We start from the raw sequence: 27,132 nt of genomic DNA, 5'->3' as shown, positions 1-27,132 counted from the left end.
ATCTTGGCGTATCTCCATCGTGATCAACTTTGAAATGATCTAACGATTACACCCATTGATCTGCGCCAGAAATAAGCACACAGGCAGTTCCTGGATTGTTGGCCTCAATACGTAATGGACCCATCTCCACTGTTGGTTAATCGCAACAGGGGGTTTACCGCGTCCTGGGTCTTGGCTGATGCGCGATGCGGGGAATACTCGTTGCGGAGATTGACGGTCTCGCACAGGCATCAGCTTGTAGATTGGAACGCGACAAGAAGCACAATTTGTGTATCAGACAGATGCTCGTTTCTTCTACTGGTACCCTATGTGAATGGACCTGCGTTCTTGTGCTCACTAAAGCACGAGAATTACAAGTCTGTAACTCCATCAGAGTATTCCCCCCTCTCTACAGCAATGGCAAGTCTTGGATGGGGACTTAAGCACCAAGGTTTAGTTCTCGCCCCGGGAAATGCGCTACTCTGGAGCGGGGAAGATAGGCAGGTTGCGAGTCTATTCGCTACTTAAGCAACTAAAGCAGTGCGCAAGTTCCAAAGTGCATCCCCTCCGTCACTTTCTTTTCATCATGAGGAATCATATGGCAGCCGGGTGGTTCTACTCCCCTAGTCAGATAGTTCGGCACTTTTCCACACGCTTGTCAAGCCTGAGTCCGCCCAAGGTAGACCAGTCAACCGCGAGAAATTTGAGAAGGATGTTAACGGTGTGAAATAGAACATGTTGAGGAACCCCGTTGCCATTCTACAAGAATTGACATCCCACCAATGGCTCATGTTCGCCGCGGGCTTCTTGGGATGGACATGGGATTCCTTTGACTTTTTCACGGTGTCGATGACAATCATCGAGATCTCAGAGGCCTTTGACGTGTCGTACTCAGATGTCTCTTGGGTATGATCTTGACCAGTTTGAGGAACTTTTTGAAAGCTGATATTCTATCTATGGAATGACAGTCACCCTCATGCTTCGATCCGTCGGTGCCGTCATCTTCGGCATACTCGCGAACCGATACGGGCGGAAGTGGCCCATGATTATCGACTTATGTCTGTTTATTATTTTGGAGCTTTGCGCGGGGTCTTGTAATACCCTACCTCAGTTTCTGGGTGTTCGGTCTCTGTACGGGATTGCCATGGGAGGTGGGCATCCTCCATAAAGCGTTGAAGATAAGAGAGACTGACAAACTGTAGGACTCTTTGGCCCTGCTGCTGCTACCGCTCTTGAAGACTTACCATATGAAGCGCGCGGTCTTCTCTCGGGCCTCTTTGAGATGGGATATGCAACGGGTCATCTGCTCGCTGCGGCATTCTACCGGGCGCTTGTCCCCACCACGTCGCACGGCTGGAGAAGTCTCTTCTAGTTTGGAGCAGGTCCACCTGTATTGATCATTGCCTTTCGATGGTTTTTGCCGGAGACAAATCATTACCAGGTAATGAAAGCAGAACGCGAGGCGCGTGCCAACGCAGCAGGAGACAACCACGAACATTCAAAGGGCCTTCGGGTCTTTATCCGTGACGCTGGGCGCGCTCTTCGTGACAACTGGGTCCTTTTTGTCTATCTGGTCGTGCTGATGAGGGGGTTCAATTCCTGCTCCCATGGTAGCCAGGACTTCTACCCGACCTTCCTGAAGGACCAGGTTGGAATGGATGCAACGGACACCACGGTCATCACGGTCGTGGGGTCAAATCGGTGCTCTAATAGGAGGCTGCTCAGTCGGATATATCAGCACTTTTCTTGGTCGGCGGTTGACCATGCTGGTATCGTGCGTCCTTGGCGGAGCTATAATCCCGGCGTACGTCCTGCCACTCAATATGTCGTTGGTCGCCAGCGCCTTCTTCGAACAGTTCTTTGTCGGTGGTGTCTGGGGTCCGATGCCCATTCATCTGCTTGACCTGTCGCCCATCGCACTTCGCTCTTTGATGGTCGGGTTGACCTATCAACTGGGCAATCTGGGATCTTCTGCTTCTGCTACCATCCAATCCATTATTGGGGAACGATTTCCGCTGCCACCGGGACCCGATGGAAAGAAGCGCTTTAACTATGGAAAGGTCATTGCTATTTTCATGGGTGCAGTGTGGGCATTTCTTCTGTTCTTCCTTTTCTGGGGTCCCGAGATGTCGCAGGAAGAGCGTGATGAAGAAGCCGAGGCAGCGAAGAACCTGGAGAGACTGCGGGTTGAGGGGGTTAGTTTGGCGGATATTGGACAGCAGCAGTTCAAAGGGAAGGAGATGGAAGATCGCGATGAAGAAAAGGCCGAGACTGTACACATTGAGGGCAGAGTGTAGCAATGTACCTAGCCAACAAGCACGTTGATAAATCGCGGCCCCACGCGATCGGCGAGTCACCGAGGAGTCTCTTCGGGTTGAACAGTGTCAATGACTTGGCTCCGAGCCCGCGCTTTCTCTTTCTTTCACTCTCGCATCCCTCGGCAATCTTGCGCTCCTTTCGCGCGATCCCTCAGTTCCATCACTGCCAACATGGCGCAATTGCACCCGGCGTCGACCGCGGCCCCCCTCTATCTGACCGGCAACAAGGACGGTCTCCGCGAGTTCTTGACCAAGTTCGATGTATGTCCTTTCTGCCTACAGAACGTTTGAGGTCTCACCTAGTTGACCGTTTACTCTCTAGGTCTTCCTGTTTGACTGCGACGGTTTGTCCTCCGCGCTCCCTTGATCTCGGCCTTTTCCCCGCTCCTCCGCCCACCGACCCGGCGAGCTCTTCCACAACAACATACTGAGATACAATTGGTGATTTAGGTGTCCTGTGGTCTGGTGACCACACTTTTCCCGGCACGGTCGAAACTCTCGAGTTATTGCGCAACAATGGTGCGCATCGAATCCGGCAACGTTACACAGGCGGAGAGGCTGACTCTCGGCAGGCAAACAATTGGTCTTCGTGACAAACAACAGCACAAAGTCTCGCGCAGACTACTGCAAGAAGCTGCAGGGCCTCGGAATCCCGAGCACAGTGGTTAGTCCATATAACCTTCACAAGCAGCCTGAGCACGGTGACTCATATCCTCCCAGGAAGAGGTCTTTTCCTCCTCGTACAGCTCGTCAATATACATTTCGCGCATTCTCCAGCTCCCGGAGAATAAGCTCAAGGTCTTTGTGATCGGCGAGACTGGTATCGAGCAGGAGCTGCGCTCCGAGAATGTTCCCTTCATTGGCGGCACGGACCCGGCCTATCGCCGCGACGTCGAGCCCGAGGACTTCAAGAAAATCGCCGAGGACGATTCTTCTATTATCGATCCCGAAGTCGGCGTTGTTCTCGTCGGTCTGGATTATCACCTGAACTACCTCAAGCTGGCACTAGCCTTCCATTACATCAAGCGCGGCGCCGTCTTCCTTGCCACGAACATCGACTCCACGCTTCCGAGCTCGGGGACCTTGTTCCCCGGGGCTGGATCTATGAGTGCGCCGCTGATCATGATGCTCGGCTCGGACCCTACTGCACTCGGTAAGCCTAGCCAGGCGATGATGGATGCTATCGAGGGCAAGTTCAAGTTCGATCGTAGCCGTGCGTGCATGGTCGGTGACCGTGCTAACACTGATATCCGCTTTGGCTTGGAAGGCAAGCTGGGTGGTACACTTGGCGTGTTGACAGGTGTAAGCTCTAAGGAGGACTTTGTCTCGGGTCCTGTGCGTCCTCATGCGTACTTGGATAAGCTCTCTGATCTCTTGGGATCGGAGTTGTAGAGTCTTTCATCTGTCTTGAGAGACTTGATTCGATAGATTAAATGTTGTTTTAGAGATATTCTGGAGTGCATATTTCCGCCGAAGCTAGGGCACAAAGTAATCCACCCGAGACATCAGAATCGCCGGATCTCCTGGGCGATTAGTTCCGGAGCTTCAAGCGGCAGAAGGTGCTTCGCGTCCTTCGCAACGGCCATAGAAACCTCGAACATTCTCTCGTAGGAATGAGACGACCTTGGATTGAACCCTATCCATGGGCTCCACGACATCTTCATTGCCAACGACTACACGGACCCCAATAGATACCTTGGAGGTCGAAATCTTCCGCGCGGACTCAGAAACGTCTTCTTGCATCCCGTACAAAGGCCAAGCTTTCTTCGCCAAAGGGTTCCCGGCTAAGCTGTCACGGACAATCATGTCGATATCAAGCGCAGTCAAGTTCGCAGTGTTTGCCAAGACATTATCGACCGTCCAGCGTACAGATTCTTCTGACTCGTAAGCAACCTGCTGCTGAGCCTTCATCTCGGCAGGCCGCGGACTTTCGACAGCATCCAAGGGGGCATAGCACCCATTGAATGACCGACGAGAACGAGCCCCTCCCGCAGAAGCAAGTGATCCCATTTTGTGTTACCATCTGATCCAGAACGTAGACCAAATCTGCCGCCATGCTAGAGATCGAGTACGTGGCTCCATCGTCTTGCGCTGGACCGGTCGATTGGCCCCAGCCTCGGAGATCGACTGCGATGCTTTAATAGTCTGTGCAGATTGAGCTTGGTGAGTCGGGTGATGTGATTTTGTTGAGTTCATCCAAGAATCGTGCTCGTTCATCACTTGAGGCAGACCTCCGGAAACTGGCGCGGAGTTGACGTAAAGTCCGAGACTTCAATTTCCCAACCTACATCCCTAACCAGACATTCAAGCTTTGCCAGCGATTCTTTAGACAGTATAGCCTCCAGAAAGTCAACCATCAGCCAAAATAGGAAGTACCGAATCTATGAACGGAGAGCATCGGCAGTATACCCATAGTATGGCGCCCGCACATATGATTGACGGTGGAGACGCCGGCGGGCTTCAGTTATGTCGAATGCTGCCTCTTGGAGTATCATTCAGTTGGAACAAGACTGCACCAAATATCATCCTTGAAGCAGGAACAGGAGACGATATCACAAGCCTTGAAAGGTGCAAGTCATTCCGGTCTAAGCGTTTTGGGTAAAGCCGTGACACGGGGCCGTAGAATTTGCCACTCGATGCATGTCCAACACGCTAAATAGGAGAGCGTTCCAGGTTTGAGGTCGACTATTTTAATTTTCTTCTTTCAGTTATTCTCCCGGTCACGCCTTGGATGAATACCCACTAATATTCGTCAATATTTACGTCGCTTCTACGAAATTTTTCCTCCCCGTCTTGTGCACGCCGGCTTGCGAATCCACGGGTCAAAACGAAACCCCCCTGCGACCCCATGTACTGGAGCCGGCCCATTCTTCGCAATGGCGGTGTGAACGTCCCGCTTGTTTGTTCACTTGCCGCCAATGATGACTTCCAATCGACAAGAGATCAAGACGGAGAGATATTGACCGGGGTAAGATCATTACCCACTCCTATAGAGGCATGGAAGAGGGTGGGAATGCTTCTGCCAGTTCCAAGATCCGGCCCCCTGGGAGATCGCGTGCGTCCCACTTTCCACCCTATGTCGAACCCGACACCATGGCTCGGATTCTCGTGACGGTCCGCGGTTTTCCTGAAGCCGATCGTGAGAAATCCATTCTGGTTCCGCCAATTGGGACTGTTGATCTGGGCTACCATCCCGCCAATCACCGGCTCGGCAGTGAATTCTCACCGCAGAATGCCAATCAGAATTGGCGGAAGTGTTTATCCTGCCCACGTTTCGTACCAAACATTCTCCGTGCAAGCACTATACAAGACCCCTCCAACCCCGCCATGGTTGGTTGAGGTCCCACACGGGAGATACTGGCCGTGTGCGATGAACAAACACGTTTGCTCTCAACAAGGCAGGGGAGCTGTATGACGTGATGAATAAGTGGAACAGTAAAAAGGAGGGGAAGGCACTTGCCAGGCATCAATTTGTCGACATTGCGAATGAAAGCAAATTGAGCAGTCCACCTGGATTCGACCTCGGTCAAGAAGGTAAACTAACACAGGCCAAGCTTGCACCAGCAGATATCTGTTCGACCATGTCCGGTTGATGAGTCGGTACCATTCCAAAGGCGGCAATTTGTGGAGAAAAACAAAAGCGATGGCCCCAAGACGAGCAAAAAGCCTCACGCGAGCAAAAGCACGAAAAGAACAGGATTCCGTGAGCCCCGAGACCAAAACACGCAATCCCGACACCCTGGTCCCTTACTTCATCCCGTGTCATATTCTGCGGATCATCTCAGCCGCGCATCTCCTCCCGAAACCTGAAAAAGCGGGGGAGTGGAAAGGCACGGTGGGATGGGCTGCCGGCCAATCCGAAGCAGTTCGCTTGTTTGGACCTGCAATTTGACGTCGGACCGGTCGGGAGAGAAGGGCGAGAGCGGCGCTCTAGATTGAACAGTTGACCACTTTATTTCGTCCTCACCTCTTAGGGCTCCGATCCCCACCCGTCTGCATTCTGCAAATACGGGGCTTTCATTGGCGGCATCTCAAACCGAAGCAAAAGGTGTCACACTGGCACTGGCACCTCTTTGACCATGATAGCTCGTAGCCTAGTAATTTAGTTGTTCCTCCTGTGTTAACTGTCGACTGCTCTCATGACCAGCAAAAAACAAAAACATTCGTACAATTCTGGCCAGGGCGCTGCGCTGAATGAAGCGTCTGCGAAACAGTCCGGGACGCATAGTGCCCCTGGTACTCCCAAGCGGGCTTCGGGGGATACCCCTCGAAGTGGGAAAACTTCCAGTTCAGCACCCGCGCTGGGAGACGCCAAATTTACAAATTCGAAGGCCTCCAATGCCAAAGTTGCGATTCCCCGGCAGCCGCCGGGAATCACTCAGCGCTACAACCGGCGGGTCCCACGAGCGTGCGAGTCGTGTAGACAGCGCAAAACAAAATGCAGCGGCGACACCCCCGTGTGTCGCCAATGTCGAGAACTAAGGGTGATCTGCCACTATCCCGTCGGTTGGAGGGAAAAAATGAAAAGGTGGGTGGTTTTTTTCCAACACGATTCTCCTTCGTACGGAGTACTAGAAATGAAAACAAATTACTAACGGGTCTTTTGCGGCTCAACAGGGAGGTGGACAGGCTCTCGGCTGAAGTGCAGGACTATGAAAGCTTCATGGACGATTTACGAAATTCAGTCGAGTCTCGTACGGATTGGATCAAGACTCTGCTGGAAAAGGTGTGTTTACTCGCTACTGCAATGTGCCAGGACTGACCCTTCTTCCAAGCATGACTTGAAGGGGGACAGTACCTTTGACCACGTCCGTTCTCAACTCTCCACGCCTCAAAATGAGATGGAGCCGGAGGAACCATCTCCGCTGTCGTCGATTGGGTCTCTGGACGCCATTGACCGAGTGGAAGAGGATCATAACCGATCAGAACACACTCGAGCAACGGGCTACATGGGCAAGACCTCGGAAATTACCTGGATGCAACGCTTGCAGAGAGAAGCCGAGCAGCGTGCCCGCGGCAAGTGTGGCACTTTGGAATCAGAAGGTGATGAAGACGACGAAACGAAGGATAAATTTTCACTCAGCGCCTTGAACTATCACCTTGACGACCTCAGCATCTCCGTGGCCGAGCCGATTCAAAAGTATACTATGCCTCCTCGACATTTGGCGGACCGACTCTTTGACGACTATTTGAAAACCGTGCACCCTTTCTTCCCCATCATCAGCAAAACGCTATTCTGTGCCCAATACCAGACCTTTTTCGACAACTCTACTCGATCCAACTCGGTCCGACCTGGCGATAAGTGGCTTGCTATTTTGAATGTCATCTTCGCCATCGCGGCGAAGCACGCCCACCTCATGAACTCCCCGTGGCGCGGAAATCAAAACGACCACTTGATGTATCTGGCCCGCGCCAGACTTCTTAGCATGAACAGCGAGGCTTTGTTCGCACATCCTGATCTCCAGCAAGTTCAAGTGGAAGGACTGATCGCATTTTACCTTCTTGCCTCGGACCAAATCAACAGGTTCGCATCGGAACCTTTTCTTTTTCGTGGTGGAACGGCCCTAATTTCTTATACAGGGCCTGGAGAATATCAGCTTTGGCAGTGCGCTCTGCCATTACGCTCGGTATCAACCTAAAAAACCAAAGCCTGAAAACCCCCCACATCTCTAAAGAGGCTCGCTACAAAGTATGGTGGTGCATATACTCTTTCGAGCATATGCTAGGCATCATGACCGGTCGAGCTATTTCGACACCGGATGGAGGATACGCGACCCCGTTGCCATTACCGTTCGAAGAAGATCAGCTTCAAGAAGATGCCGCCGCCATTGAAATTCTAAACGACCCCAACTTGAGAGACGAACAGATCAACAACGTGATGGCGAGCTCACTGATTCGACAAACCGGCAGCAGGGACAGATCTCAGACACGAGACCAATCCTGGGTCAGGAGCCTCCCTATTACTTTCGGGCTTTGCTATCTTTACAACTGCGACTTGACGATCATCGCCCAGGAGATTATCAACAAAGTTTACTCAACCAACTGCGTCATGCTACCATGGTCAGAAATCGAAAGTCGAATAGATGAAGCGAAGTCGCGAATCGACTTCTGGCGATCGATTCTTCCCGCGGGGCTTGATTTCACGCAAAAGAAGTCCGACGACAGCCACAACCAGCTGCGCTGTAAACTGGCCCTAGGCTTCCATTACTACAGCGTACGAATCACTCTCGGCCGCCCGTGTCTCTGCCGGCGTGATGCGCGTCAAAACGCATCATCACAGCCTACATTCAGCCATACGATGGCAGTCGTCACATTGGAGTCGGCATGTGGCATGATCGACTTGATCCCCGACGAACCGAACGTCCTCCAACTCTACGACATCTGTCCCTGGTGGTGCATCCTACGTCAAATGATGCAAGCCGCAATAGTGCTTCTCCTCGAACTATCATTTGGAAGCGTACACATGCCGGAAGAAGAAGAAAAGTTCGTGCGATTAGCAAAGAAATGTATCCGCTGGTTCTACGCCATGCCCGAACACAGCTCCCGCCGTGCATGGCAGCTCTGCGACTCCAGCTTCCGCAAACTCGCCAGCGGCATGAAATACTCCATCGACGACATCCCCTCCCATCCCTACCAGCAAGATCCCAACTCTTCCATGACCGCTGCTCATCTCCCCTTCCACCCCCCGACTGCTCCGTCTTCGCGCGATTATTTCACCTTGCCGGAGGAAATGTCCATCTTTGGCTCGCGCCAGGTCCCAGAAGCAGACCTCTGGACGAGTTACTTCAACCTCCCCACTCCGGATCTGATGTCTTCGCTACAAGGACCCGTCGAGATGGCCGACTCGTACTTCCCATATGACCCGCTCAGTGAGGAATTCATTCGGTCTTTGCTTCCATCTTCCGAGGATCCCCGAGAACAGCATTGATCTTGAAATTACCTCTACCTCATGAGATGAAGAAAGGAACGCATACGAATCTTCCTTTTTTTGTCTCGCGTCCCACCTCTTGCTTCTGATCATTTGCATGGTGTTCCTCTTATCATCAGCGTGTCTTCTATAAAAGTTACCTGGATATTCCATCACACCACCACCTTAGCATATCTTTGCATAAAAAGCATTTGCATCGGTCATCTTGAATTCAGAGTCTCTAGTGGTTATGGGTGTCAGGAGTGCTGATTTGCATTCGACGATACTACGTTTCTAAACTAGAGAACATCGATTCCCCATGTTTTTGTGGAAATGGTCTATATAGTGCATTCAAATGTTGTAGATCATAGATACACGCAACCCATCCATCCGAATGAACATTGTTAAACTTTCAGTTTGGGATCCTCCAGAAGGAATTGTTTGAGCTTCCAAAGTGACACCATCGTTTTTATGCTCGAAGCATCTTCAGGTCTGAAGAACAGCGCCCTATGCTGGTAATGTGGAGCCTGTGTCTGGCGAAGGGTCTCCAAATCAGACTCGCCTAGAAGTGCCGATAGATCAAACACGGGGATCTTGCTCTGGGTCTGCGGGTGAATGACCTCCTCTGGAGAAGATCTTTCCTCGTTCATATCCCCACCATTAGCTCCCCCTGGACGGAGAATAAGTGCCGCGCCACATTCCGCGCGTTCAATTGATCCCAATCGCCCCAGCGCATCTACTATCGCAGCGTCCGAGAACTCTTGAATATCAAGAACACTCCACACCCCATCACCAGCACCAAGATGCCACTTCTGCCGCGTCGCCTCCAACTTTTTAGCAACATCGCGCCGCATGTACTTTAGCACATATTCCGGCATGCCCTCCATCCACACAATCGACTTCTCCTCGCGAGAAGTAATAGGTCCATGCGGGTGCTTCCACCGAAAAGGCACCATCTTCGTAACAGCTGCTTTCTTGCCCGCGTTCCTGGCAAAAATCGGCGATACAATCCGCAGGAACGGAAGACTGTCGAGCATTCGGAGGAAGAGCTGGCGGCCCATTTTATCATTCCGCGCTGGTTTCATAGCTGACTCGTCGTCGCCTAGTTCTTCATGCTTCGCCGCGTCTGCTGCCTCGGTCTGCGCGGGTGTTGGCTGGCGCGCCAACGAGTCCTTGAGCAGGCCCACTGGGAGCATGTAGTTGAGTTCCGTATCGGGTTTTTTCACTAAGCCCCATTCTCCCAGGATATCGCGGGGCAGTCGCGCGCCCGTCAAGGTACACATGCGCGGCGGCGATGCCAGCGCTACGGCCCAGGGGTTTTTGGAGAGCGGGTTGAGGTCTGCTTTGGTAGGGAGCTTTTTGCGTTGCTTTTCTGGTCCGGTGCGCATATTGGTGACTAGCGGGGATTGAGGGAGTCGTTTTGACGGTGGGATATTTGTCTCGGTGTCGGCTTTATCTGCGGGAGCTTCATGGCGTGGAGAGCTTGAGATGGAGCGGCGAGTGACGTGTGGCTGGTGCGATGTTGTTAGGAGCTGGCGGAATACGCGAAGTCGCCATGTTGCGAATGGTACCCGGTGGCTGGCGCACTCCATTGTGTTGTGTTGGTGATGAAGGAGAGTTGTGAGTCGCGCTTTTTGCTTTCGCAAAGTTGCCGCGGACGTTGCGCCAATCAGAGGTCTCGATTTGCGGAGTATTCCAGGCGACCTCTAATGCTGTTCTACAACTCTCAATTGATGAGATCTTGATGTATTAATCATTCAATTGGTTGATATGCTTCTTGCGGGCCTTCAGATGCCCTTTTTGTGTTTTGCTGGCAGACGTATATAATCAATGGGTGGTGGAGGAGCGATACATCACTTGTCTAACCGGCTGAAGAACCTAGCGACCTATAGGATTTATGACAATCTCGTCGATTCAAATCATAACATGTTTATTTGACAATCATAGCAATAACTCAAAGTCATATACCAAAATCAGAAAGAAGATATTATTGCATTCGCACGGCCAATGCTCATAGATGAAGACGAGACCGGATCTCATATCTTAGCGCCGATAGAGTTATCGATAGCTCCGCTCCGCCTTTCGCAACTCCTTCACCTCTCGACTTCGTCACCACGTCTACGAGTGGCATTCGGCCTGATAAAAGATGCGTCCGATGTTGTCTATTCCACGCTTAGGGCGATCATTAACTCGCTCGTCGGTCTCTACCCTCCGACCTGCCGCAGCTATCCCGCGGTCCTTCTCGAGCTGTGCGCCTTCGTTCGACCGCACGCCTGCGCGGGGATGGACGCCCACTCCTTTTGTGACCGAGACAGTGGTATGTCCCGCTCTCATACTTTACTAAACCCGAGACTAGTACTGACAAGCTATAGGGCGGTGGCTGGCACACCTGTACGTTACGCACTAGCTCCCAACGAGACCCCTCTACCCTGAACACTAGACTAACAAGCTGCTTCTGCGCTCACTAAACAGATGATATCTTTTCCCGGCTCCTCAAGGTATGAGATCGTATCCGAAACTACTTCACCCTAGCTAACAACCGCCACAGGAGCGCATCATCTGCCTTAATGGCGAAGTCGACGAGTCCATGTCCGCCTCCATCGTCGCCCAGCTCCTCTTCCTCGAAGCCGACAACCCCCAGAAACCAATCCACCTCTACATCAACTCGCCCGGCGGCTCCGTAACAGCAGGTACCTGCCATATATCCAATCCACCCAACCCAACATCAATAGCTAACCTCAAAAGGCCTCGCAATCTACGACACAATGACCTACATCGCCTCCCCAGTCAGCACAATCTGCGTCGGCCAGGCCGCCTCAATGGGCTCCCTCCTCCTATGTGGCGGCAACCCGGGTAAACGGTACTGCCTCCCGCACTCTTCGATTATGATCCACCAGCCCTCAGGCGGGTACTTTGGTCAAGCGACCGACATCGCCATCCACGCGAAAGAGATCCTGCGCGTGCGCCACCAGCTTAACCAGATCTATCAGCGCCATCTTACGGGCAAGAAGCAGTTGTCGCTGGATGAGATCGAGAAGCTTATGGAGCGGGATTATTTCATGGGTGCGCAGGAAGCGTTGGAAATTGGTCTTGTGGATGAGATTTTGGATCGTAGAGTTAAGAGTAAGGAGAATGGGGGTGTTGGTGAGGGGAAGCCACCTGCTGTGTAGGTGGTTTGTCCAAGGGCCTGGGTGAGAGAGAGTTGTTTGTAACATTATCATGACCGTCCCTTATATCCAATCTTTCAGGGTTACATGTGAGGGAGAGATAGTCGTACGTCGGTAACCAGCACCGAGGGTACTGCGAATAGATTCCAATGTTTCAGGCTAAAATACATTGCAAATGACAAGGAACGTCATCGGCCAACCCGTACAATACGTCCATCGGCCCCAACCTGCAGCCCAAATCGTTGCCGAAGGAAAGTCGCCGTCTCGGGCGTGGGCACGTAGCCCGTCGTCGGACGCCGAGGGGTCGTTGTGTACCGCCATTGATCGTGTATAGTGCTGAAGAAACCCATCTCCATGATCACGGCCAGGCCCGACGAATACGAGTCCAATGGATGACCGCCCCGCGGTATCTGTATAGAGCTAGTCTCGCCGGGATCAGCTAGGAGGGTTGTTCGCTCGTTATTAACATCGTCGTCGACCTCGGCGACTGGTGATGTACTCCGCGTGTCACTTGGGCTCGTGTTCTCGGGTTCTCGGATAACGCCTCGTTCCTCTGCGTCATGATCCTGCCGCTCGGAGTCGGTTTGTTCTGTACTTGTCGCGGAGTCTGTATTTGTGGTGTCGGTTGTAGAAGGGGGGTTGCCTGCTGTCTTGACCCTCTCAACGATCAATGCTAGCATGACGAAATCGACCAGGAAGATCAATAGGTCGAATGAAAGAAGCCGGAAAACGGGTACGGGTTTCTGTCCAATGAAATCGATGAACAATCCGCCGTGGAGGTACCCGCGTGTGCTCTCGCCGGCTTCGGGTCGGATGAAGAAGGCGTGGAAGATCATGCAGAAGAGGTTGCTGGCGATGATGGCGCCGACGAACGGTTGGTTGCGTGTCGGATCGAATGGCGGCGCTTTCGGCGTGAAGAAGATCAGTTCTACGACGGCGCGAACGGCAAACAGAACCACAGAGCAGCTATAGTAAAGGTAAGGTGTTAGTGAGCTCCTTGGGGCGGGTGGGCAGGTTGCGGGATAGCAAATTGCGGGGAAAGGCCCAACTCACTCCATGTAATATAACGCTGAAAGCTCGCAGTAAATGAGAATGTCCAGATCGCGCAACAGCCGGTCGATGAAGGCGATCTTTGCGGACGATTGGAGTTTCTTCACGCGACTGTCGCTGCTGGGCGCTGACGAGCCCGGCTCCGCATCGTCGAGTGCAATGCCAGACACGTCAGCGATGTACTCCGCATCTCGAAAGGCATCGACGTCGGTCATAGAGGGTCATGGGGGCATGAACGGGGTTAATGGTCGTCCAGGCAGCTCCAGGTCGATGGGGTCGGGGAAGTGATAAGGTGTGGAGTTGAGGAGGCGGGTTTATCTCGGGCCGACCACGTGCATGTACTTTCTGTGCTTTTTCAAGGTTGACTTGCATCTCTACATGTACGTTTAACCTGCGTGAATGGTTCATGATTCAGATATATCTATTTCACTCAAGTTGTTTCATGTTATCTGTATGCAGATGTCTAGTCGACAAAAATGGTCTTCGACAGCTCCGAGTAGTGCTGGAAGAAGCCGGTGAAGAGTCGGATCGCGTAGTCGACATCGTAGGTGCCGCCGGTTTCACGACAGCTGTGCATGCTCAGCTGTGGGTTACCCAAATCCAGGGTACGGGCACCCAGCGCAGCAGACAGCATCGGGCCAATGGTGCTACCGCAGCTAGAATCGTTGCGAACGACGAACAACTGCAAAGGAATGGGGTTGCCGCTCTCTTTCGTCGCCTTCTGTGCGACCTCCTGGAGGAGAACAATTCCGGGAGAGTTAGTGGCATAACGAGCGTTGGCGTTAATCTTGATCACCGGGCCCTTGTTCATCTGGGGCTTGTGGTCGGCCTCATACTTGGCGGCATAGTTTGGGTTGATGGAGTGGGCCATGTCAGCGGACACTAGGAAGGATGTGGAAAGGGTCTGTTCATAGGCAGTTGCCAGGTCCGTGTCCGAAGAGGAAGATGATGGGAGCACCGACAGGCGACGGATGATAGCCGGGAGAGCGTTGGAGTCGGCACCCTGGGCGGTGCGGCTGCCAATCTCTTCATGGTCGAAGAGTGCAATGAGACGGATGGCGTCTTCGTTGTCGAGCGCCGACTCCTTGGCAACGGAGTCGATGAGACCCACGGTGGCGCAGTAGGAGCTGTTCAGGTTATCCAGACGGGGAGAGAAGATGAACTCCTCACGCATGCCACCGAGGCATGACTTCTGCGTATCGAAAAGGATCATCTCGAAATCTAGGACGTCCTCGGGCTTGACATCCGCTTCGGCAGCGATCATCTCAACAAAGTAGGGATGGTGACGCTCAGTCGCGGACTTCAATGGGGAGAATGCATCCTCGCTCTCGGCGGGCTTGGAGTCGGCGGTGCGGTTGAGCTCGGCCTCCGCCAGGCCAGCAATGGGGAAAAGCTGGGTCTCCTTGTTGAAGGAAAAGGATTCCTGGCGGTCCAGGTGGATGGCCAGAGTAGGGATGCGGAGGACTGAGAAGTTAGTTTAAACTTACTTCCTGGATAGGATGCAACATACTGGGACGGTCGACCTTGACCAGCTTCTGGACGATAGAGCCGTCGCTGGCACGAGTCATCACGCGACCGGCAACACCCAGGTCGCGGTCAAACCCTGATGGAGTTAGTCATTGGTTTCTTCAAACATTCAGCCGAGGTAGACATACAAGTGTGCCAGATGCCACCACCGTAGGTCTCAACGCCGACCTGGACGAAGCCCTCGCCGTTCTTCTTGCTCACGGGCTTGACCCGCAAGACAGGCGAGTCGGTGTGGGCACCGATCATAGAGATGGAGTTTCCGGGCTGGAAGTGTCATTAGCGAATTGAGTGATAACGGTCGGATTCATACATACCGTCCATTTCTTTCCAATCGCGAAAGCGACGAGAGTGGTGGTGTTACGGGTCAGGTAATACTTGCCACCAGGCTTGCAAGTCGAAGCCCAGGAATCCTTCTCCTATAGAAGGTGTGAGCGATAATCGAACCTTGTGGAGAAGGGGCTGGGTACCTTGATTTCCTGAAAGCCGGCCTTGTTCAACAGATCCTTGGCAGATTTGACAGCATGGAAGGCTAGACCCCAGTCAGCAAAGGTTCCCCACGGATTTCATCAGAGAACATACGAGTGGGGGAGGCATTGACAAAGTCCAGGAAGGCCTTGGCAGGCTTTTCGGAGGCCATGGTGGAAAAGCGATGGAATTGAAAGAAAGAGGGCAGAGACAAACGCGGGGGCATAGTCCGCGGGGAAACGTGGCAGGGTTTTTTCCGATTTGGCGGTGACTGGGACCTTGGATCGACTAGGAGCACTAAGATGGGTAACTATGGGGCCTCACGGTTATCGTGTCCGAGAACGTGTACGGAGTAATACTCAGATCGTTTACAATTCTCGGCTGAAATGATTGGCAGAGACCTTGTTGCTATGGCCCAAGCTCTGCGCGTCCGAGGCGCGTGAAAGAGCGCGCACGTCGGGATTCGCGTCCGCTCCCTCACATCACCTTTCCCCCCCCACTTAGCCACTTGACTGGTGAGGGTTCTCTGCAGCCCGTTTTGTCTAGTTCATTCGGTCCATTTGACCCAATAAGTCCACGCGCTATCTCAAATGTAAACAACTCTGAGACTGAACGATCAAAACAAAGGCCACATGGTCAGACTGTTCCGGGGATCGTAATCTCAACCAAGCCGAACACATGCACTGTTCATGTCAGTGATAACCTGCCAGACTATCCAGAAGAGATAGATTCAATAGATAAGGTGATGGACGGGAGGATCGTAGATATAAAGTGCGGCCAAGTGGGCGAACTGGATTCCACAGTGAAGCCCAATCGGGTATAGCGCAGCCGACGCGTGACTTCAGGTCGAGAGGGATGGCTCTCCCTGTGTACGCCTCTTTCTTCAACATTCCCCGTCGCTTCTGTGAATGCCATTCTCTTTGTTTCGCTGAAACACTCTGGACCTCCTGCGCTTTGTGAAGTGCCGTAGGCTGCCACTGTGTCGAAGCGCCAACATCGGCGATTGGAACATATCATCACAACCCGCCAACCCCGATACACCAAGGACACCGTCCCATCTCTGATTCCCGACCCAGTTGAATCTGCTTCAATCTCCATTTCGACTTCTCGACTCTCTCGCATGACCTTCCTTGTCCACTTGTTGATCCAGCGCAATCTGCATCTGGGGCCTGGGGACCAGCTGCCAGCATGGGGGACCGATCTCAGGACACGAACGCAGGCGTGAGTGGAAGGGCCAACCGGGTAAATACCAGATCGCAAGCAGCAGCAATCGCATCACCGCCGGGATCCAAGACCCCACCGACCATGCCCGCCAAGAGAACCATCTTCTATCCGGATAACCTGGGTAACCGCCCACGAGCGGCGGAGGGAGCAGAGCCCGTCGATGCTTCAGCGCTGGCGAAGGCTCTAAAGGATTACGGCGAGGCGGGCACTCGAAGAGAAAGGACACCGGGTACAAGTCCCCACCGAAAGAGGCAGCGGGTTTATGGTGACCGGTAAGTTGTCAAGGTCTCTGCGACAGGCGCCAGATACAGGCGAACTGGGTTTCAGAAACACGCGACTGACCATCATGAAGGTTTATTCCCAACCGCGACGGCCAGGACTTGCAGGCAACTTACAGTCTGCTGCACGAGGATGGCTGCCCTTCAACTCCTTCCAAGTCAAAGAGGCGCGCTCCTCACTCAGAGCTTCATTTCCAGAAGAGTTCGTGAATTCTCGCTGAACAATTTGGGTACCTTTGCTAACCTGCAAACTCCAGCCGAGGAAGCGAACCGGACCTTTTCTCGTGTCCTGCGTAGTGAACTGTTCGGCAACACTGTTCCTCAGCCCGATCTCAACTCAGCATCGCCCGACCCATTACTCGGTTTTTCCAATGGCATTAACGACAAAACCCGATCACATACACCACCTGCCCATGTCGTGGCTAATCTTCCACCCGCTAGCATTACACCTTCAACCCCACACAAGAACCTCTTTAACTACGGGCCCACAAGACCGGGATCCGGCCATCCCACTCCCTCGAAAACTCCCAGAAGCCACCACGGACCAAACCTTAATGTCCGATCAGAACTCTACAGTCTTTCGCCTATAAGATATGACAGTCAACGCATTCTCGAAACACCCCGCAAGCAGCCCCGCTATGTCAACAAGGTACCCTACAAAGTTCTAGATGCTCCCGATTTACAAGATGACTTCTACTTGAACTTGGTGGATTGGGGCAGCAGCAATGTGCTTGGCGTCGGCTTGGCCAACTCAGTCTACATGTGGAACTCCCAGTCTGGCCGCGTGACCAAATTATGTGAGCTCAAGGATGATACAGTGACCAGTGTAAACTGGATTCAGAGGGTAAGACACTTGCAGCTCCCGGTTCTCTTGAGTTCACTTTACTAACGTTTGATCAGGGCACACATCTAGCTATTGGCACTGGGAAAGGTCTAGTACAGATCTGGGATGCCGAACACTGTCGACGGCTCCGAACAATGATCGGTCATACGAACCGTGTCGGTGCTTTGGCGTGGAACGATCACATCCTGACATCAGGATCCCGAGATCGATTGATTTACCACCGTGATGTCCGCTCACCTGACCAATACCTCCGCAAGTTATCCGGTCACAAGCAAGAAGTCTGCGGATTGAAATGGAACACTGAAGATGGCCAGTTGGCATCCGGTGGAAATGACAACAAGCTGATGGTGTGGGACAAGCTGAACGAGACGCCCCTCTACCGCTTTTCGGATCACTGCGCAGCAGTCAAGGCCATTGCATGGTCACCTCATCAACACCACCTTCTCGCTTCGGGCGGTGGTACAGCGGATCGCACAATCAAGTTCTGGAATACATCAACCGGCTCCCTGATCAAGGAAGTGGACACGGGCAGCCAGGTTTGCAACCTTTCTTGGTCCAAAAATTCGGACGAGATCATCAGTACCCATGGATACAGCCAAAACCAGATCGTCATCTGGAAGTACCCGCGCATGGAACAGATCGTCTCTCTAACTGGCCACACTTTCCGTGTTCTATACCTGGCAATGAGCCCGGACGGTCAGACCGTGGTAACCGGAGCTGGCGATGAAACCCTCAGATTCTGGAAGATCTTCGACAAGCGAGCTACAAGAGACTCGCGGCGCGAGGGTAGCAAGCTTGCAGAATGGGGCACCATCCGTTAGCTGCACCGACAGCCTTCTTACCTCTTTCACCTGCATTCAAAACGGAGTTCTCGGTTTAGGGTGTTGATCCTCAGGAAGAGGATATTGACCGCATATTACCAGGGATACTTATTTCGCCTTTACATTTTATGCATTGGCATCTGCTGCATCGCATTTCACCAGTGGGGACTACAGAGGCGCCCCCACTCCAGTCTGATTTCACATGGATTTTTTTCTGTTTTTCACCCGGCTATTTCATCAGGCGCACTTTCTTACATTTTTCGGGTCCAGCAGTGGCGCTCACGGTGTTTCAACTGGACGGCATCTGGCATTGCGCTATCGCGAATGATTCATTTCCATTTCTTTCAACTTGCCTGTCTTGTTCTGCCCTTTGATTATGATGACATGACCTCTTTTCTGGTTTACTAGTCTGCTTCCATTGCGCTTTATTTTTATGCTTTTCATCTGATTGAATATTTCGCGGGCATACATCGATGCGGCATGGATGGGGGTTTCTGTCATGTTAGGAAATGGAATCACGAGTTCGAGTACTAGACTTGAACTCGTTTGACATATTGTCTTTCAATTTCGAAGCTCGTACATAGATGTATCGAATCAGTATTTGTGGAAAACAACTCGACATCAAACGTATATATTGTTCAAAGTAAACCTTGCCCTTCCTTTAGTACCATGTGGAGGCTGCGGTAGGATCAGAGATGAGTGAGGGCACCGGCAGAGGGTCACCTAGAGTTTCGTAGTACGATGAACGGTCACCCACCCCCTTGTAGGAGTGTGGACAAGAAAACACGATCCGTCTGCAGGAGGGATCATCCCAGTGATCCCGCTCCTGGGCAACTCCATTCCAGGGTCGAGAACAAGTTAGGCGTCGGATTACATGAAAGACATACGCTGCAAAGCTCAGACGGCAGGATTTCACAGTACCGTACCTCAAAGGACCGGCGTTTGCCATGGTCGTCAGATAGAGTAAAAAGCTAATGCGCCTCAAACAAGTCGTCATGGCAAGAGCCAATCAAGGCGAAATCCAATTATCTATGCTACACTAAATACATGAGCCTTGAGCCCTCCAGAAAGCAGTGCGGAGATGGCATGTCAGAACAAAGGAAATGCTCGGGGGAGATTTATAACGTCAAAATGGCAATTTTAAAGCACTAGCCTGGCAGGCTTGTACTGCAGGAGAGTCTTCATCCGTTCCAGGAATTCTTTGGCGCGCAGCTCCTCAGCCTTGGGAACGGTCAGGCTGAAGACATTCGTGGCCATGCCGTCCGCAATTGGCAATGAAACAGGCACAGTCTTCTTAAATGGCTTGGCAGTGAGGAAGTCGATGAGATCCTCCTTCACTGGCTCGGGCGCAGCTTGGGCCTCGAAGGCGTTCAATTCGGGAATGTAGTCGCCCCGGGATGTATTGATGGGCTCGGCACCGAGAATCTCATCGAAGAGCTCGTCGGTGGAGCGCGGGTCGGTCTTCGAGCGAGGCAGATCATCGTTGGCCAGGTCCGTAGCCACAGCCAGGAAGCGCGACAGAGGCACCGAGACGCCCTGCTTGCGCTCGATCTTGTCCTGCGCGCGCAGAACGGCAGCCAGCGAGATTGAAATAGCCAGGGAAACCATGGCCGGCGGCTTGGCAACGACCTCCTCCGCGACCGGCGCGGGCTTAGGGGCCGGTGCCGCGGCGACCTTGATGTTGCTCAGGTCCAGGTGAGCGAGCTTGGCGAGCGTCGCCGCTTGCGTGGCTGGGTATTCGGCGGCGATCTGGCCGAGGTAGGCCAGGACATCACCCTTCAGCAGCCGGCCCTTGGGACCTGAGGCCGGGATCTTGGACACTTCCGATTCGGGGACGTTCTTCTGGTGCAGGAGCTGGGCGACGGAGGGGTAGAGCGGATAGGCGGGGTTCTGGGTTTGGGTAGCGGAGGAAGATTGAAGGCCTGTAAAGTGAAGTAAAATTAGTACCGCAGTGCTTTCACTATGAAATTCGATTTGGTTGGAGCAATTGATCAGACAATGCGAGCTTTTGCTGCAAGTTCGAACCTCCTCTCGGACAGTCGGGAAACTCACGCTTGGAGATGTTGAACACCTTAGGCTGGCGGCGGGCGAACATGGCCGGAACATGGCTGATTGGAATCCTAGCTGCCATTTTGTATGCTGTGTGCAGTATGTATGAAACCTCCGAGGACGTGGGAGTGGATACTGGCGGAGATGCTCAATTGATGTCGCAACTCTCCGGAGCTGGATTGTCGGCAGAGACGAAAACAATCGAGCGAGAGCCCACCACCGCGTCGAGCTGCGCTAGTTCCAAGAGTATATTTGTCTGTGAGAGAAGTTGTGTTGGAATCTGGAAGGGAGTTGATGTTGAGGGTGTTGGGAGCTCACCGGCGGCCGGGACGGGAACATTTTTCTGCCGCAACGACTGCTTTCGAACTGTCGGTGCTTTCCGAGGAGAACAACGCGATTGCTCCGTGAGTTTAGTAAGTTCTCTTCTCCGCGACTTGTCTGCTTTCTCCGATTGGGCTCTTGCCAATTGCGTATCGCCATGTTGATTCCGATGATCTTGCTGACTCCGTGGACAGGCCTTGCATAATGTCCGCCAGACCCGTTCTCCGCATACTTTGGCCGCGATGCCCTGGAGCTCCCGTACGATCTGGGCTGCAGAATCATTCCCCCTCACCATGGCGCTCCTTTGCTTCGAGTTCTCTTCGCTGCGCCACTCCTAAGCAGCCAAAACGCGCCCCGCGAACAGTTGCGAAACCCACTACCCAACCCTCCGCGCAACCCACTGCGCAACCCGTGGCACCACCTTCGAATCTCTCGACTGTCCGGTTTGGAAATATTGGAAAATTGGCAATTAAGGTTGCAAGAAATGGAGAAGTACTATTGTTCAAGGCACCTAAAAAGCGTGTCTATATCCTGAGTGCATATGGCCTAGCCGTGGGCTGTGTCCTTTTTGCTGTCTGGCACTCGGAAAATTACATCGCAAACCCCGAGCTGTCGCAACCCACTTGGGTGAAAGCTCTCATGGCGGGTGTCTGTGTGGTGACGACTGGTCTCGGCGTTGTTGCTCTGAGCAGGACACACAACATCGTCCGCAACATCACAGCTTTCCCTCACAAAGGTCAGATGCACATCCGCTTCCAGGTCCGGCGTCTGGTTCCCTTTCTGAGACCGCGCACGTTTGAGGTGTTGCCGTCGCAGGTCTCCTTCCGCCGTCGACTTATCGTCTCACCGCAGGGCCTGGCGCGCTATGAACGCGACAGCGCGAAGATTGGAAGTGCAGAAACCCCACAGAAGAGCTTATTCAAGGCACCGGCTGAGATGATGAGCCGTGGTATATGGGGCGTTTTCATGTCCGTACGTCAATTATTGACCCAAGAGGACTTTATTCTTTTGGAGATTGATGGCAAAGGCATTTTCCGAGTGGACTGCAATGGCGTTGTAACCGAAGATTTTCTGGCTCTCGGCAACCCCGTGAAATACAGCGATTATTAATGCCGCCGGGATGGATTGATGGTTTTGTCTACGCTTGAGCCCGTCAGAAGCGGTAAGCTCATGTGTTCTAGCCATGTCTGCCCTTATCAGGGGTTGTATTCTCGTCAACAAATGTATATATAGACTTTGTACCAACAATATGAACAACCAAGGAACTGCGGCAGAAATATTGTACTTTTAATTGTATCGTGTTTTATTCCATTCGGGGATAACAATAGGCTGCTGTTGACACCAGGTACTAACTCTATGACTATAATTGATGCCTTTTATCTGAAGTTGATCTTTTTAGGTGCCCAATGCCTGGGACTAGCTGGAAAATAAGAAATTGATCTCGCATGTTAATTCAAAATGGCACCACCGGAATTATTCTTCGAATCTTCGGATAATGTTAAGCGTAGAAGTGAATCGGAAGTCAAGCCCAATGTTGGGCCACGTGACGAGCGGCGCGCGACGCGGTTTCCCCATATCGCGCCCCTCCCACCATCTCTTTCTCCGACCAGCTTTGTCAATCGCCCGACTTGATACCCCGCCCTTCTCAGCTCGTTCGCTTGTTTTGAGCGTGTTCCTTCCATAGGAAGCGGCTGCGTGGCAAGATGGGCAAACTTATTCGGCTGGAGCTTTTCAGTATGGACCACCGTATACGGCGCGCCGCGCAGATTCGCTAACATTACCCCCAGACTTCAAATCTTACAAGGGCCATCATACCCTCTTGTTCGGAGATGCTTACTTCACGTCAATCATTGGCCCTAATGGGTCTGGCAAATCGAATTCGTATGTGGTCATCAGGTCATTTATGGTACATGGGATTGTGTACTGACGTTCTACCAGAATGGATGCCATCTCGTTCGTTCTAGGAATCAAGTCCTCTCATCTGCGATCTACAAATCTTCGCGATCTCGTCTACCGTGGCCGCGTCTTGCGCACTTCGAAGGTCGATGTCAATGGGGAGCCCATTACCAACGGGGAGGATGGTCAAGAGGTGGATGACGAGGATATGGATGCTTCGCAAGATGCAGGCGGCAAGAACGACCCCAGATCCGCCTGGGTTATGGCAGTTTACGAGGATGACGCCGGCGAGGAGCAGCAATGGCGCCGATCCATTACCAGTCAAGGTGTCAGCGAGTACCGCATCAACAACCGAATTGTGACTGCGCAACAATACAATGAGGCTTTGGAGGCGGAAAACATTTTGATCCGAGCGCGCAACTTCCTGGTGTTCCAGGGAGATGTCGAGGCAATTGCCTCGCAGTCTCCCAAAGACCTCACTCGGTTGATTGAACAGATTTCGGGCAGCTTGGACCACAAGGCCGATTATGAGAAATTGAAGGCAGAGGCAGAGGAGGCCGCCGAACAGCAGACCGTTCAACTCAACCGTCGCCGAGGTATCAACTCTGAGGTCAAACAATACCAGGAACAGAAGCGGGAGGCCGAGAACTTCGCTAAGAAGGCCGAGGAACGTGACCAAGCTATCATCACCCACATTCTGTGGAAGCTTTTCCATTTCCAGCGCCTGATCGATGCATCCAGTGCCGACATTCAGAAATACCAGGACGAGCTCAAGGAATACCGCCGAGGCGTTGAGAAGTACGAAAACAACGTCGAGGATGCCAAGAAGGAGCACGCCCGTGTAGGTAGGGATGTTGGAAAAGCCGAGAAGAATATTTTGAGAAAGGAGAAGGATATTGAGGAGCTCAACAACTCGCTGGTACCCATCGACGAGAAAATCGATATCACGCAAAGAAAGGTTGAGCGATATGGGTCTAAGATCGCTGAAATCGGAAAGGAGCGTTCCGCCCAGTCTGATAACGCCAAGCAGCTCGAAAAGAACCTGAAGCTTGTCGAGAAAGCCCAGGGTCAATGGGAAACCGAATGGAAGAATACTACGAGCAAACAGGGTGGACAGTTGAGCGAAGCTGATCAGCAGGAGTACCACAAGCTTCGTGAGGAGGTTAGCAAGCGATCATCTGCTGATCAGCTGACTCTTGACAACCTGCGACGACAGCGCAAAACGGAAGCCGAGGCCGTAAACAGCTTGAAGGGCAAATTCGAGTCCACTGAATGGCAGTTGAAGAACCTCGAATCCGATGCGCAAAACATGAATGAGCGCAAGTTTACTCTCAAGGACACCATCAAGACAACTTCCAAGGATATCGATCGAAAGAAGAAGGAGCTGAATGCTTTGACATCAGAACGTCTCAAGGTTTCGCAGATGCGAACTGAGTGGGAGGAGAAGCTTCAGGTCGTCTTGCGGAAGTTGCTGGAAGCCGACGATGGAAAGAAGCAAACCGAGAGAGACATCCGGGCTAAGGAGTTGATTTCAACTCTGAAGCGCATTTTCCCTGGTGTCAAGGGCCGTGTCAGCGACCTCTGCCGACCAAAGCAGAGAAAGTACGCTGATGCAGTCAGCACTGTGTTAGGGCGTCACTTCGACGCCATTGTGGTTGACAACGAAAAGACCGCCAAGGAATGTATTCAGCATCTTCGTGACCAGCGCGCCGGTCAGGCCACTTTTATCCCGCTTGAGACAATCCAGGTCAAGGCCTTCAACTCCAACCTGAAGGGCATGCACCGCGGAATGCGCCCTGCTATCGAGACCGTCGACTACGACGACTCTGTCGCACGTGCTATCAGCTACGCTTGCGGAAACTCCATCGTTTGTGACGATCTGGCGACGGCCAAGTATCTGTGCTATGAGCGAAATGTCGACGCGAAGGCAGTCACCCTGGATGGTACTGTGATTCACAAGGGCGGTCTCATGACCGGTGGTCGAGGCCCCCAGCAAAACAACTCCAAGCGTTGGGAAGACTCCGAGGTAGAGAACCTTCACAAGCTCAAGGATAAGCTCATGAGCGACCTTTCCAACCTCCCCAAGGCCCACCGCCGTGGTTCTGAAGAAGAGACTCTTCAGGGCGAGCTCGTTGGTCTCGAACAACGGTTGAACTATGCCCGTGATGAGCTCAAGGCTCTCGAAAGGAACATCGAGAGCAAGGGCAGTGAACTGGACTTTGTCAAGCGCCAGATGGAGGATCTACGACCCAAGTATACTGAGAGAAAGGAGACTCTCGACGAGATGGATGAAACCATCGAAGCCTCCCAAGCCTCAGTTAGCACGGTCGAAGATGAGGTTTACCGCAAGTTTTGCAAGCGCCTCGGCTATGACAACATTCGCGAGTATGAAGCACAGCAGGGCTCCCTGCAGGAGGAGGCTGCACAGAAGAAGCTCGAGTTCACAACGCAAAAGAGTCGCATTGAAAATCAGCTCAGTTTTGAGAAGCAGCGTATTCAGGCAACAGATGACCGCATCAGCGGCCTCAAGGCTCAATACGAGCGCGACATGAGCCTGATCGAGGAGCTCAAGGGTCAGCAGGAGGAAATCCGCAATAGGCTAGATGAGTTCAGTGCCGAACTTGACCTCTTACGTGAGAACCTCGAGAAGCAGAAGGAAATCTATGCGCAATCAGCCGAGAAACTGGCCGACCAGCGAAGAGAGCTCCAGAAGCGCAGCAAGCACGTCGAGAATGCTCTCAAGAACATCAACGGGCTTGAAGCCGACATTCAGCGGAATTCATCTAGTCGATACGCCCTTCTGCGGCGATGCAAGCTTGAAGATATTGACGTCCCATTGGCAGCTGACTCCAACTCCCTCGACAAGCTTCCTATCGACGACCTGGTGCAAGCCGCTGATCCGGACGCCATGGATGTCGACGAGACGGACGGCCTGGATGAGCAAGGACCTGTCGTGCAGGACTATGGTATCGAGATCGACTTCGAATCCCTCGGAGATTCCCTAAAGGAGTCTGCCGAAGAAAAGCTCGAAGAGGAGCTGCTCGAGAAGGTTCGTTCTCTCAACAGTGAGCTTGACAAGATGGCACCAAACGCCCGAGCCATGGAACGCCTGGAGACCGTCGAGAACAAGCTTCGCAGTACCGAGAAGGACTTTGAAGACGCTCGCCGGCAGGCTCGGAGGGCCAGGGAAGAGTTCGAGGGAGTGATGAAGAAGCGCTCCGATCTCTTCAACAAGGCCTTTACGCATATTTCTGAGCAAATTGGCCCAATCTACCGTGAGCTGACGCGTAGCGCCAATTACCCACTCGGCGGACAAGCGTAAGTTCTAATAATCTCTGATGTAAAATACTTCTAACGACCTTTATAGATACCTGGATATTGAGGATTCGGATGAGCCTTACCTGGATGGTATCAAGTACCACGCCATGCCTCCTCTGAAGCGATTCCGTGATATGGAGCATCTGTCTGGTGGTGAAAAGACCATGGCAGCGCTTGCGTTGCTATTTGCCATTCACTCGTACCAGCCATCGCCCTTCTTCGTGCTCGACGAGGTCGATGCTGCTCTCGACAACACGAACGTGGCCCGCATCGCTAACTACATTCACGACCACGCTGCTCCTGGCATGCAGTTTATTGTCATCAGTTTGAAGACTGGACTCTTCCAGAACAGTGAGGCTCTTGTCGGTATCTACCGTGACCAGGTGGAAAACAGCAGCAAGTCTCTGACTCTCGACGTGAGTGTCCATTATCATTAGTTCCCCCTACAGATTGGCTGATTTCTCCCTCTAGCTCCGCAAGTACACCTGATGTCTCAAATCTGAGACCGACTTCATGATGAATTTTGATATTTCTTAGCTTGTGTAAATTACGTCGTCAGCTTTCCTTATTTCTATGATCTTCATCAATGGCCTAGCCCGTGCGCAACGGCGTCGCCCGCAGCTATACCTGTCGCGATTCTGTTAATTGATACCATTTCCTGTGGAATTCATTTATCTTTGATGTCACTTCTCTTGGCTCGGTACTCTAGAGCCGGGTGCTATGATTTGCGCACGGTTTGCATCAAACATTCAATAGCCGACCCCTGAGCAAAACAGTGCAACGATCGTCTCTCCACAATCCCAAATGTAACCCCCGCATCGTCAACCCGGAGACACGCACTAATTCTCTTCCTCGGATAAGACCATGGCTAATTTCGCTCCAATAATCTGCGTCATGGTCGTCATATCCCACTTTCCAAGGTCCTTGTACCGTCGCAGCGCCGGCTTTTGAAAGCTTGTAGTGCTCAA

At 52.6% G+C, this 27,132-nt stretch overlaps 13 protein-coding genes across 13 annotated transcripts; 8 read left to right on the top strand and 5 right to left on the bottom strand.

The window, feature by feature from the left end:
• Positions 1–565: 565 nt before the first annotated feature.
• N7498_007008 (uncharacterized protein) lies at positions 566–891 on the top strand (the record flags this gene model as incomplete). The annotated part of the gene is made up of 2 exons (XM_058454070.1): positions 566–658; positions 712–891. 2 exons carry the CDS (start codon positions 566–568, stop codon positions 889–891), a joined length of 273 nt encoding a protein of 90 aa, XP_058306319.1.
• Positions 892–940: 49 nt separating this feature from the next.
• N7498_007007 (uncharacterized protein) lies at positions 941–2,276 on the top strand (the record flags this gene model as incomplete). Its single annotated transcript, XM_058454069.1, has 4 exons — positions 941–1,130; positions 1,182–1,340; positions 1,362–1,783; positions 1,836–2,276. The coding sequence occupies 4 exons, from the start codon at positions 941–943 to the stop codon at positions 2,274–2,276; spliced, it is 1,212 nt and encodes a 403-aa protein (XP_058306318.1).
• A 192-nt stretch (positions 2,277–2,468) lies between these two features.
• N7498_007006 (uncharacterized protein) lies at positions 2,469–3,689 on the top strand (the record flags this gene model as incomplete). The annotated part of the gene is made up of 5 exons (XM_058454068.1): positions 2,469–2,558; positions 2,620–2,641; positions 2,748–2,816; positions 2,870–2,961; positions 3,018–3,689. 5 exons carry the CDS (start codon positions 2,469–2,471, stop codon positions 3,687–3,689), a joined length of 945 nt encoding a protein of 314 aa, XP_058306317.1.
• Positions 3,690–3,842: 153 nt separating this feature from the next.
• Positions 3,843–4,307, bottom strand: N7498_007005 (Alpha/Beta hydrolase protein; the record flags this gene model as incomplete). The annotated part of the gene is made up of 1 exon (XM_058454067.1): positions 3,843–4,307. One exon carries the CDS (start codon positions 4,305–4,307, stop codon positions 3,843–3,845), a length of 465 nt encoding a protein of 154 aa, XP_058306316.1.
• Positions 4,308–6,436: 2,129 nt separating this feature from the next.
• N7498_007004 (fungal specific transcription factor domain-containing protein) lies at positions 6,437–9,225 on the top strand (the record flags this gene model as incomplete). Its single annotated transcript, XM_058454066.1, has 4 exons — positions 6,437–6,705; positions 6,915–7,023; positions 7,073–7,821; positions 7,878–9,225. The coding sequence occupies 4 exons, from the start codon at positions 6,437–6,439 to the stop codon at positions 9,223–9,225; spliced, it is 2,475 nt and encodes an 824-aa protein (XP_058306315.1).
• A 383-nt stretch (positions 9,226–9,608) lies between these two features.
• Positions 9,609–10,796, bottom strand: N7498_007003 (uncharacterized protein; the record flags this gene model as incomplete). Its single annotated transcript, XM_058454065.1, has 1 exon — positions 9,609–10,796. The coding sequence occupies one exon, from the start codon at positions 10,794–10,796 to the stop codon at positions 9,609–9,611; it is 1,188 nt and encodes a 395-aa protein (XP_058306314.1).
• Positions 10,797–11,359: 563 nt separating this feature from the next.
• On the top strand, positions 11,360–12,374 carry N7498_007002 (ATP-dependent Clp protease proteolytic subunit; the record flags this gene model as incomplete). Its single annotated transcript, XM_058454064.1, has 5 exons — positions 11,360–11,521; positions 11,577–11,595; positions 11,677–11,702; positions 11,753–11,894; positions 11,950–12,374. 5 exons carry the CDS (start codon positions 11,360–11,362, stop codon positions 12,372–12,374), a joined length of 774 nt encoding a protein of 257 aa, XP_058306313.1.
• A 185-nt stretch (positions 12,375–12,559) lies between these two features.
• Positions 12,560–13,636, bottom strand: N7498_007001 (DSC4 family protein; the record flags this gene model as incomplete). Its single annotated transcript, XM_058454063.1, has 2 exons — positions 12,560–13,337; positions 13,425–13,636. The coding sequence occupies 2 exons, from the start codon at positions 13,634–13,636 to the stop codon at positions 12,560–12,562; spliced, it is 990 nt and encodes a 329-aa protein (XP_058306312.1).
• Positions 13,637–13,854: 218 nt separating this feature from the next.
• Positions 13,855–15,651, bottom strand: N7498_007000 (M18 family aminopeptidase). Its single transcript, XM_058454062.1, has 6 exons — positions 15,528–15,651; positions 15,416–15,477; positions 15,263–15,364; positions 15,077–15,212; positions 14,932–15,024; positions 13,855–14,885 (listed from the first exon to the last, which is right to left on the bottom strand). Exons 1-6 carry the CDS (start codon positions 15,637–15,639, stop codon positions 13,885–13,887), a joined length of 1,506 nt encoding a protein of 501 aa, XP_058306311.1. The 5' UTR covers positions 15,640–15,651; the 3' UTR covers positions 13,855–13,884.
• A 950-nt stretch (positions 15,652–16,601) lies between these two features.
• Positions 16,602–18,580, top strand: N7498_006999 (WD40 repeat domain-containing protein; the record flags this gene model as incomplete). The annotated part of the gene is made up of 4 exons (XM_058454061.1): positions 16,602–16,909; positions 16,990–17,117; positions 17,173–17,759; positions 17,816–18,580. 4 exons carry the CDS (start codon positions 16,602–16,604, stop codon positions 18,578–18,580), a joined length of 1,788 nt encoding a protein of 595 aa, XP_058306310.1.
• A 1,140-nt stretch (positions 18,581–19,720) lies between these two features.
• On the bottom strand, positions 19,721–20,711 carry pdx1 (uncharacterized protein; the record flags this gene model as incomplete). Its single annotated transcript, XM_058454060.1, has 2 exons — positions 19,721–20,502; positions 20,633–20,711. 2 exons carry the CDS (start codon positions 20,709–20,711, stop codon positions 19,721–19,723), a joined length of 861 nt encoding a protein of 286 aa, XP_058306309.1.
• Positions 20,712–21,154: 443 nt separating this feature from the next.
• Positions 21,155–22,060, top strand: N7498_006997 (uncharacterized protein; the record flags this gene model as incomplete). The annotated part of the gene is made up of 1 exon (XM_058454059.1): positions 21,155–22,060. The coding sequence occupies one exon, from the start codon at positions 21,155–21,157 to the stop codon at positions 22,058–22,060; it is 906 nt and encodes a 301-aa protein (XP_058306308.1).
• A 593-nt stretch (positions 22,061–22,653) lies between these two features.
• On the top strand, positions 22,654–26,653 carry N7498_006996 (cohesin subunit SMC1; the record flags this gene model as incomplete). The annotated part of the gene is made up of 5 exons (XM_058454058.1): positions 22,654–22,684; positions 22,738–22,831; positions 22,889–26,164; positions 26,214–26,580; positions 26,636–26,653. 5 exons carry the CDS (start codon positions 22,654–22,656, stop codon positions 26,651–26,653), a joined length of 3,786 nt encoding a protein of 1,261 aa, XP_058306307.1.
• Between the last annotated feature and the right edge of the window lie 479 nt (positions 26,654–27,132).

This window comes from Penicillium cinerascens (genome assembly GCF_028974065.1).
Source record: "Penicillium cinerascens strain IBT 15544 chromosome Unknown contig_9_segment0_segment0, whole genome shotgun sequence".
NCBI classification, from domain to species: domain Eukaryota; kingdom Fungi; phylum Ascomycota; class Eurotiomycetes; order Eurotiales; family Aspergillaceae; genus Penicillium; species Penicillium cinerascens.
The sequence above is the reverse complement of the archived record's forward strand: the minus strand, read 5'-3'. Positions and strand labels throughout refer to the sequence as shown.

Excerpts from the sequence above, each read along its gene's own strand:
- N7498_007000 (XM_058454062.1), bottom strand. The coding sequence starts at position 15,639 with ATGCCCCCGCGTTTGTCTCTGCCCTCTTTCTTTCAATTCCATCGCTTT. Across the intron at positions 15,478-15,527 it reads TGTCAATGCCTCCCCCACTC|CCTTCCATGCTGTCAAATCT; the intron begins GTATGTTCTCTG and ends ACTGGGGTCTAG. Across the intron at positions 15,213-15,262 it reads CGATTGGAAAGAAATGGACG|CCCGGAAACTCCATCTCTAT; the intron begins GTATGTATGAAT and ends TGACACTTCCAG.